This window comes from Neophocaena asiaeorientalis, unplaced genomic scaffold (genome assembly GCF_003031525.2).
Source record: "Neophocaena asiaeorientalis asiaeorientalis breed wild unplaced genomic scaffold, Neophocaena_asiaeorientalis_V1.1 scaffold129, whole genome shotgun sequence".
NCBI lineage: Eukaryota > Metazoa > Chordata > Mammalia > Artiodactyla > Phocoenidae > Neophocaena > Neophocaena asiaeorientalis.
In genome coordinates this window covers 6888097-6898461 of record NW_020172446.1, presented here as the reverse complement: position 1 = coordinate 6898461, position 10365 = coordinate 6888097, and the positions used below count along the sequence as shown (strand labels likewise).

Genomic DNA, 10365 nt, shown 5'->3' with positions numbered 1-10365 from the left:
CACGCCCCCTGAGTGAGAATGTGCTTAGCATATTCAAGTATCAGGAAGCCACAGGAGTGGAGAATGATTATTACACAGGACTCTTGTAGGCCATTGTAAGGACTTTGTCTTGTATTCTGATGTTAGCTGTGGTCTCTTCTTGTCCAGTCTCTTGAGCTGGAATGTAGCAGATGGAGCTGCTGTTACTCAGGATCAAAATCCTTAAATCTCGATAGTACTCTGTTTTCTCTTCTTTTCTTTTTTTAAAATGTTATTTATTTATTTTTGTCTGCGTTGGGTCTTCATTGCTGTGCGGGCTTTCTCTAGTTGTTGCAAGCGGGGGCTACTCTTCGTTGCGGTGCGCAGGCTTCTCATATTGCAGTGGCTTCTCTTGTTGCAGAGCACAGGCTGTAAGCACACGGGCTTCAGTAGTTGCAGCACGTGGGAGGGCTCAGTAGTTGTGGCTCATGGAGCACAGGCTCAGTAGTTGTGGTGCATGGGCATGTGGGATCTTCCCGGACCAGGGCTTGAACCTGTGTCCCCTGCATTGGCAGGCAGATTCTTAACCACTGCGCCACCAGGGAAGCCCAGTACTCTCTTTTCCTTTGAGTACTTTTGGGTTTTGCCAAATTATCCTCCAGAAAGAGAAATATTTAAATTCTCATAAACAGTGGTGAGTGTGCTATTTCCCTTCAGCATTAGTATTAGTATTAGTACTGTCCTGTTTTTCTTGTGAGTTTTTTCTGTGTATTACCTGGATAATCTATCTTACTACTCTCAAATCTATATATTATATATATATATTTTTTTAAATGTGGATCTTCCCGGATCAGGGCTCAAACCTGTGTCTCCTGCATTGGCAGGCGGATTCTTAACCACTGTGCCACCAGGGAAGCCCCTCAAATCTATGTATTTTAACAGATTCTTCAACAGTCACTTACTGAATATGTATTAAGTACCAGACACTATGCTAGGCTGTTTAAAAATATTATTGAAAGGAAATAAGGTAAGAATATCCAAATTATTTCTAAAAATGAAATCAGTGTTTCACTTAGTTTGCGTAAGACTTCTGTGTGATTCTAAAGACTTCTGCTTGGTTCTGGGCCACTGCTGGTCTCTGTAAATTGAGTTACTTAGAACTAGAACTGTTGGGAGTTAGGGACAAGGGATCCTGATTGATTGAGCGTGGAATGATGGTTTTCTTTGTCTTCCCTCTTTTCTCTGTCTCTACTGCCAATGGATGATTGCAGCAGCTTCTTAACTGGTCTCCTGGCCTGTAAACATTTTACTCCGTACTCCCTCCACCCAACCAAAAAAAAAAAACTAAAATTTCTAAACAGTTGTCAGAATGTCCTTTTAAAAATGGAGGTTTGCTCATGTCACTTCCCTGCTCAAAACCCTTCAGTGGCTTTGACTAAGATCAGACTCTTTAACAAGGACATCTATAACTTGGCCCAGCCTATTTCTTTAGCCTCCCTCTTGCAGAATCACTCACCTGGCCATGCCAGTCTACAACGTTCTACTCTTGGGACCATCACACATGCTGTCCCCTATGCTTATGAAACATAGGCATGACTCTTTACCTCTTTTCCTCTGAGATCTCTGATGCTCCTGCTGTGGAAATACACAGCATCCCATCCTTCGCCAATCATGGTACTTTATAATTGTGTCAACCACAGAGGAGGCATTTTCTCTGCCTTGTTCATAGTTCATGCACAGTGTCATGTCCCTAGAAGATGGCAAGAAAGTTTTTGTTGAATGAATACGTGAATGGGTGGACACAGTGTGAAAAGGACCTCACCATCATCAGCGCTCTGTTGATCCATTCATTTAAAAGAGGGTTTGAGCTTGTGTATGTGCCTTTGGAAAACTATTTTCTGGTGCCCAACTCTTCACCAAGTGGGAGCTTCAGCCCTGTCCTCTTCTCTCCCACTTTGTGCAGTTGCAAAGGTGTCCCATCTCCCCCATTTTTTTGGGTGGATGGGCATGAGAGTTCCCAGGCTCTGAGAGAGATGAGTCAGAAAGAGGAGTCATTCAGGAAGTAACTCAGTCAGAGCAACAGTGTCGCCCTTTGGCTGAACTTTCTCTCTTTCCCTGTATACCTTGAGATGCTAAGCTGGTGGCACGTCTGAGCTCTAGACTGTCAGACCACACAGCACAGGGATTCATAAGCCTTACTCTGGCACTTTCCCTTGAAAAGTCCTGGGGCCCTCTGACCTAAGTGAAATATTGATTGGGCTTGGGTGTGTTGTGTTTCCACCCCATAGTGGCTTCCAAGGTGGAAACCTTGAGAGCCCCTTTTATATTTCTCTGTAGCCTTTGGGGTGTTTGAGTTCAGCAGTCTTTTGGCATTTGGTGTATTTTGTGATAACATAGAATAGGATGGTGTTTGCCCAGAAGCTGGTAAGAAAGATTAGATTTAGTTAGAACTGTTCATCTGTGGGCTTTTAGAATTGGAAGGAACACTGTGGTTTGGTGATTCCCCTGAGGTGATAGGTGGGAGGGTAGGTGTCAGAACATCCAGAGAGGTGGGGCTTGCTATTTAACAGCCTGTGAGATTCATTGCTGTTTCCAGTATGTGTGTGGTAGCCCTGAAGTGTTGTGCAGGTACAAACATTTTTTTGAGACCCCAGTGTTATAGATGAGATTAAGGATCAGCATACTTTTTCTGTAAAGGGCCAGATAGTATTTTAGGCTTTTGGGCACACTCTCAGCTACAGCTGCTCAGCTCTGCCTTTGTAGGGGGAAAGCAGCCACAGACAATATGAAACAAACAAGTGTGGCTGTGTTTCAATAGAACTCTATTTGTGGACCCTGACATTTAAATTTCATATAGTTTTCATGCGTCATGAAAAATTCTTTTGATTTTTTTCAACTGTTAAAAAATATAAGAGCCATTCTTAGCTCATGGGCCACACTAAAAAACGCTTCGGCCATAATTTGCTGACGCGTGATCTAGCCCAGGGATTCCCAGATCTAGCTGTCTTTCAGAATTACCTGGAGACCTTTTAAAGATGCTGATTCGCAGTCCCCTTCTCCCCTCCCTGAGGATTCTGATTCTGAAGGACTGGGGCATCTATATTTTTTACAGACGCTCTTCTTGTGATGCATACACACTCAGGGTTATAGAATCACCGATATTGATCTCACCCTGCCTTCCTGTTTTATAGTTGAAGAAACAGCCTTAGAAAGTTGACGTGATTTGTCGATAGTTATATAGAAAATAAATGGCATAACCAAAATTTGAACCCAGGTCTTGAACCCAGATCAGTGGTCTTTGTTCATATTATAACGTACTACTACTCCCTCCCCCACAGTAAACAAAGGAGCGATAAATACAGAATAGTCACAAATTCGTGGTTCTTTCTTTTCTTTAGACCTAGTGCCAGTTTTCCTCCTGAGAGCCAGCCCGGTACTCTAAGCTCAGCTGTCCCTCTGCTTGCTGGCGGTTTTCTGGAGCTGACTGCTGATTTGACATTTAGCCCAATTTCCCTCCAGTTTGCTGGCTTTAAGTAGGAGAGATAATGAAGTAACAGCAAGTAAATTGCTTTAATGTAAGACTTTGTTGAGGCAGCGCCAAGCTGCAGTGTGAGAGTGAGAGCTGTTGTTTCAAGGGGTGCATTGGTTTTAAGAGGCACGTTTTACACTTGAATTCACATGGCTTAGATCCAGCCATCTAAGTAGGACAGCTCTACATGGAACTTGGGCTTAATTAGAGCTAATTGAGCTGTCATCCTGCCCAGAACAGTTCAGGGGTGAAGAAACGGAAGGTGAAGAGTAATCACCATACCTGCTCTACCTCAGCCTCAGTGTGGCTCTTTGGGATTCGAAGATGGACTTTTGTGATTTGCTTTGTCTCCCTACAAGGCATTTGAGTCTTGCTACTTGACTTGCCTATGCATTTTTATTTATCTATATCCTGGAAAGAGGAATACTGAAAGTTCTAATGAGCAGTTTTTACTCCTGCTATATGAGTATTATACTTCTGACTTACCGGTAGGCTTCCATGTTTTGTGTGCCGTGCCCTCCTTCCTCACTTTCTCTATCATCTCCTTAGATCTCCCTGCCACAGACTTTTCCTGGCTGAGGGATAGTGACAGTAAGGGAAGCACAGTCCCTCCTGGCACCTTCATAGTCAGAAGGCCTTGTCTTAGGTTTTGGAACATAAATGGGGAGTTGGCAAGTTGGTTTGTTATTTATCTTTTCTTCTTGGGCTACAAGTTCTTTGGCTTTGGGGACCCTGTCTTGTTGGTCTGCTCTTGATTGTGCCTGTCAGGGGAACACAGGGATGAAGGTGGGCAGCTTCACCTCTGTGCTCACATTCTTTTCCACCTGTGATCTCAGTGCTTTAGGGAGATAACTGGGCTTTGATGGCAGGCTCTGAAAGTCCTGGATATTTTCTAACAGGTACCATTGAAATTTGGTCTTCACCTGTGTTGTCTCATATCTAAGGGGATAGAGCCCCCCCTTTTAAAACACAACAAAGTTTTTTTTTTTTTTTTAGTGCTTGATATATAAAAGTAGAGACATCCCAGATGAATAAATTAGAGAATGATAGTTTATGTTCCCCAAAACGCTTTAAAGACGCATGCCGGAATTCCTCTTAATACTGAGGAATTCCTCTCAATTCCTCCTACTGTCCTTAAAATGATTCACTTTTCAGAAATTCAGTTTTCCACACAACTTTTTAGAAGCAGGAACAACTATTAGGAATTAAAATTGGGCATATTTCAGAATCCTCTCCTCTGGTGATGTCTTGCTGCCTCTGAGGAGCTTCTTTCTCTTTCCTTGCTACACAGTTCATAAAGCACTTAGGCAGTTCTGAGTAGTAATAACCGGGGCTTGCATAAGACATTTATTCCTCAAAATGCTTTAATTTGTATTACTTCGTTTTATCCTTTCAGCTCTGAGTTAGGTACCGTCAGTGGTAGAAATTCCATTTTACAGTTGAGGAACAACCCAAACCATTTTACTCATAACCCCATAGTTAATGGAAGGACAGACTTTGTTGTGAGTGTCCAGAGACCTACCCATCCAACTATTGCCATTAGTGTCTCTTTGGGTCCTTGCTTTTAGATGGTACAAAAGGCCCAAGAGTCCCTTGTGAGTCGGCTATGGACTTAAACCAGAGAGCCAGGAGCCCTTTAATAATTCTAAACACTGTCTCTTAGGGCTACACCCAAGAAGCATTTTTAGTTTCTGGTGAACAGTATGTAATTGCACGAGGAAGATCTGGAGACAGATAGTCTCACCATATGCGGAAAAACAGTTCTTTCTCTACCTGAGTGAGACCATCTGAGTGTATTGTTAAGAATCAAAAAGCTCCAAACATGAAGCCAATCCATGGTGATGTGCTGGAGAGGGAGGAAGCTCAGACTAAGACCTTCCTTTTTTGGGCTTGGTATCAGTTAGGTTTTCCAGAAGCTCTGCCTCAGCGCTTGCTGACTTCATGTTATTAATTTACGACAGTGCTTAGTCCCGTTTTGATCAATGTGTAACAAATCTCCTTCCTCAGTATAACGTGCTTTACCTCTCTCTAGAATGTATCTACATTTTAGCTCCTTTCCTACTCAAAATGTTGGTGACAGATAAAGAGAAACTATATTTAGGGTAACAGGTACTTTCAGACTAAAAATAAAGCAGTGGTTCTCAATAACCAAGGTCAGAGAGAATGTGTGTATAGTTTGACAAAGTTTGCTAAGATTCCCTTCACTATCACTAGTTGAAAAACAATGCATTGAAATCCTTTCTTTAACGAATCCTTTCTTTAACTAAAGATATATAACTATATCTTTCTACTAGATATAGTTAAAATGTGATAATGGCAGGTGTGAAGTCAGGTAATTAAGTAGGCTTCATCTACTACCCTAAGAGAAGGATCTTTGGGAAGTATAGCTAGAACTCCAGCATTAAAAAACCTCATGGTGCACTCATTTTGTTCCAGGAGGCACTGTGAGTTACACACTGTTTCCTACCTAATGGGTAAGGAAAACTTAAAGGTAAAACTGAACTGCTCTTTTTAGTTGCTCTTCCCCCCTCATTGGCCCTTCATGAATAAGCTCACCTGTTCTCTTCCTGAGATAGATGGCAGTTTAAGGGGAGGAGAACTGTTTTGGAATCGGAAGACCTGGGTTCAAGTTCTGTCATTCACTGGTTTAAGTTGCTTGAATTTCTGAGCTATCTTGCGGCTTGGGGGATAGTAATTGGCTTGAACGAGATGGGTTAATATCGTTCTGTTTCTACCAAAGTATCCTGTATGTATAAATATAACTAGTTGTGGATGAGTTAACCAGTTTATGATTGGCAGCTGGAAAAAGGGACAGTTGAGTTAAAACAAGAATAGAGAGAGAATATATATTTTTACCTTTTTATTTTGAAATAATTTTATACCCATAGAAAAGTTGCAAGAATAATACAGGGAACTCCTGTATATCCTTCACCTGGAATCTCCAGTTGTTAACATTTTACCACTCACTCTACCATTCATTGGGAGAGAATGTTCAGCTGACACTTGAGTGTTTACAGATGCTGAGCATGTGCTTTTAGTTGCCTTATCTCATGTACCAGTCCCTTAATGTATAGGTACTGTTATCTCCACTGCGTAGAAAGAAAAACTTTGGGAGGTTAGATCAGTTGCCTGAGACCCCACAGCAGGTAAGTGGCAGAGGTTTGAGGGGTAAGTTTTTCACCACCTTCCTTTGCATTCTAGCCCAGGCCTTGCCACTAACAGTGGCGGAGCCCTCGGCCATTTATTTTGTGGCAGGTCCTCATCTTTCCCTTCTGTTCATGGAACCCAGTGTTCCCTGCCCTGACTCACCTCACTATAGAGACAGGTTACTTTCCATGAAGTATCCTTTTTAACTACAGAAATCAGAGTTTTGTCTGGTATTGCTGATTAAGTGTAATTTGTTTAAGCAAATATAAAAACTGAAGATTGTTTGCAGTTTGTGGTTGAAGTCATTGGGGAGGTGAGAATGCCCTCCTTTCCTCACACCCAGCTTCCTTGTGAAATTGGTGGAACTGCCACAATTTGAATGGTTTTCTGTTTTGCAGGGGTGTAAACCAGAAGAGTATTTTCCTCTTGGGCACAGCATCCAGGGTGCTGGACTGTTCTTGCCCTAACCACCACCTTGAGATCAAAATCCTTTATCTGTCTTCCCTGTCTGGCTACAGGGCCCTGAGCATATTGCTTCCAGGAGACCAGGGAAGATGACAGGGTTTGGTCTTTAGATTATTTCCACTTTCTTTGGAGTTGAATTTTTTTCCCCTGCCTTGTTTTGCTTAGAGGAATGTATCCCCTAAATTTTGATAGAAGTAGATTTTCTAGAACCTTGAACTGAGATTGAAAATTTGGTAGCTCGTGGCTGTGAGCCAGATGTGGCTGGCAAACGTGTGCTTTTGGCTTGCCTAATGTTTAAATTTTTTTTCTTTAGTAGCCAACATTTAAAAGCCAGAGGATTTCACATAACCCCAGCTTTCAGTTTTTCTTTCAAAGAAAAGAAAAGAAAAAAAAAAGGAAAGGTTTGAACTTTTATTTTCAAAGCTGGAGAAGTACAATTTTACAAGTCATTTTGGGATTACCTACTTGGTTACCAAAGAAGAGTTGTTTTTTGGGTAGGTAGAAAAACAGCTCGTAAGAAGGAGAAGGGACTTATCCAAGATCATCATCATCCCTGTCCTGTACTTGTCAGTGTTTCATTTCCGTCATTATGGGGACAGAGTGACTTCTAGATGGCAGAGGGTGACAGCCATCTACCCAGCTTAGTTGGAATTCAGTGCTTCGCTCCCTGCACACAGACACTACTGCCAGCAGGGGGTGCTGTCCGTTCACCGAGCCTGCTGTCATCTTGGCTCAGCTGAGCAGCAGCTGTTGGGCATGGGCTCTGGGTCTGTGTGAGAGTTTGGGCATGTTCATTTGGTTCCCATCCCTAGTGCCCACCCCTTAGACCCTGGCCAGGTTATTGTGTCACTAGGGACTCTGTTCAGTAACAGGAAACTGGGGAAAGTTTAATTGTTTTCTCCTCTCTTTTTTTCCCATGCAGCTGAACAAAAGGTTCATCCTCAGTTTTCTCCATGCCCATGGGAAGCTGTTTACCCGGATTGGGTAAGTGTGCAGGATGTTTATTTTATTTTCCTACATTACAAGTCATTTTGGAATTTAATATTGTTAGCAACTAGACTGTGTTTGTAACTGAGGGCACAGGGTGTGAATTCTTAGGGGCCTCCAACTTCTCTCCTCTTCCCTTCACTCACTCTCCTACTGTGCTCATGAAGTTTGGGAAATATTACTCTCCATCCCTCTGGCTCCCCCTTCCCTACCTTTACTAAAGCCCCCTTTTAACCACAATCTTTTCCCAGCCCCCACCCCTAATCCCTCTGGGTTTCTCTTTCCTCTGCCTTCCGGCTCAGCCCCTAGTGAGCTCCGCAAGGAAGTCATGCTTAGTCCCTGGGTGCAGCTGCCAGGGGTCCTCCTTGGGGGAAAATACTATCCACTAATTTTCCCTTGAAAATTAGTGGACAGTAATTTCTTTCTTCCAACATTTTCTCTTCCTTCGAACCATACCCCTTCCTCCTGTGCTCAGTTTCCTGCACCATATTGCTGACCTCAGTAAATGCTAAGACTTCTCTATGGTTTCACCATTCACCACGGGTTTCCATATAAATCTCAGGGAAGGTGGTTTCGGTGAGACCCTGTTACTTAATCCATTAAGTCTCTGGGAAGAGATCAGGTTTTGAGCGTCCCTTTGGAGGATCCGAGTTTCTCCTCACTGTGTAAAGCTGGTGCCCCTGTGCTGAGTGCCTCGTTATTCCAGGAGAGGAATGGGTGGCAGTGCCCTCAGGTCGTCTCTGCATTTTAATATTTTCTGAGTTGGAGGTTTTATTGTGAACTACCCTTTGAGGTGATTTGCTTTGGATTATAGTTCCCCCAGTTGTTGTCAGTGTTTGCCTTTCACTTTCTTTTTTTTAAGATTTTAATTAATTTATTTTTTTGGCTGTGTTGGGTCTTTGTTGCTGCGTGCGGGCTTTCTCTAGTTGTGGTCAGCAGGAGCTATTCTTTGTTGCGGTGCGTGGGCTTCTCATTGCAGTGGCTTCTCTTGTTGCAGAGCACGGGCTCTAGGCATGTGGGTTTCAGTACTTGTGGCGCGTGGGCTCAGTAGTCATGGCTCGCAGGCTCTAGAGTGCAGGCTCAGTAGTTGTGGCGCATGGGCTTAGTTGCTCCGCAGCATGTGGGATCTTCCCGGACCAGGGCTCGAACCCATGTACCCTGTATTGGCAGGCAGATTCTTAACCACTGTGCCACCAGGGAAGCCCCTCCCTTTCACTTTCTGTCATAACCTTGTAAGTGTATCTGTAATGCTCTAGAAGGTTTCCTTAGTGGGAGAAGCTGAAAAGCTTTGTCCTGCTTGAAGAAACACTGTTTGTGGATGGTAAACTAGACACTGTACCTTTTACATATTCATTTGTCATCAGCCTGGGCAAGAGTGACAGGGATGGCTATAGTCTTGATTTTGAAATGACTTGGGAAACTTGGAGTAGTGCCAATAGATGCATCTCTACCAGCAGAAATAAGTGTGACGTGATTTACTCAGCAAAGTAAACTAGGTGCATCAGTAACAACCCCTCACCCCACCCCCATGTCAGCGTTTTTGCTTAAGACTGTTGTATCCCGAGTGCCTGGCATGTAGTAGGTGCTCAGTAAATATTTGTTGTAGGAATAAGTGAATTATTACAAGAAATGGGTAGATTGTGAAAGACTGGAGAGAAGGATCTAGTATTCTATGGGTCGTAGTAGGCCAGTCAGTAGTGAGTAATGTAAAGTTGCAGTTTCAGGGTGGGTGCAGTTTCAGGATTATTATCTTATAATAAGAAGATATTATTTCATAAAATAGCACATCATATCAGAAACCACTGTACTGCACTTAAAGTAGGTGCTATGGTTCCTTATCTCTTTAAAAATTCTCATTTAAAAAATCTTTTTTCCCCCTTACTACCTTTCTAGTCAGTATTTTCTCCTTTTTTCTTTTTCCTGTGTTTATTCTTTAACTTTTTATGTACCCCATGTTTGCTCTAAGTCAGGATTTCTCAACCTCTGTACTGTTAATATTTTGAACCTTATAATTCTTTGTTGTAGGGGCTGTCCTGTGTAGGATGTTTAACAGCATCCCAGGCTTCTACCCACTGCATGCCAGTAGCATTCCTTCTCTTCACCCCCAGTTATGACAATTAAAAATGTCTCTAGACATTGCCAAATGTTCCCCGCAGTGCAAAATTGCTCCTGGTTGAGAACCACTGCCCTAGGTATTTCTTAGCTCTGTTAGAGACTCTTGGGACTAAAAAAGTTATAAATCTTGGTCCAGAGTCTACGAATGTTTAGGAGATATATAT

The 10365-nt window shown here is 42.7% G+C and overlaps 1 protein-coding gene across 2 annotated transcripts in view; it reads left to right on the top strand.

Moving 5' to 3' along the window:
• Nucleotides 1-10365, top strand: part of SMG6 (SMG6 nonsense mediated mRNA decay factor) — a 231035-nt gene that overhangs the window by 41351 nt on the left and 179319 nt on the right. For both annotated transcript variants that reach the window (XM_024736579.1, XM_024736572.1), the window contains exon 9: nucleotides 8022-8083. In XM_024736579.1, the coding sequence (XP_024592347.1) occupies nucleotides 8022-8083 (62 nt within the window). The remainder of the gene's footprint in view (nucleotides 1-8021; nucleotides 8084-10365) is intronic.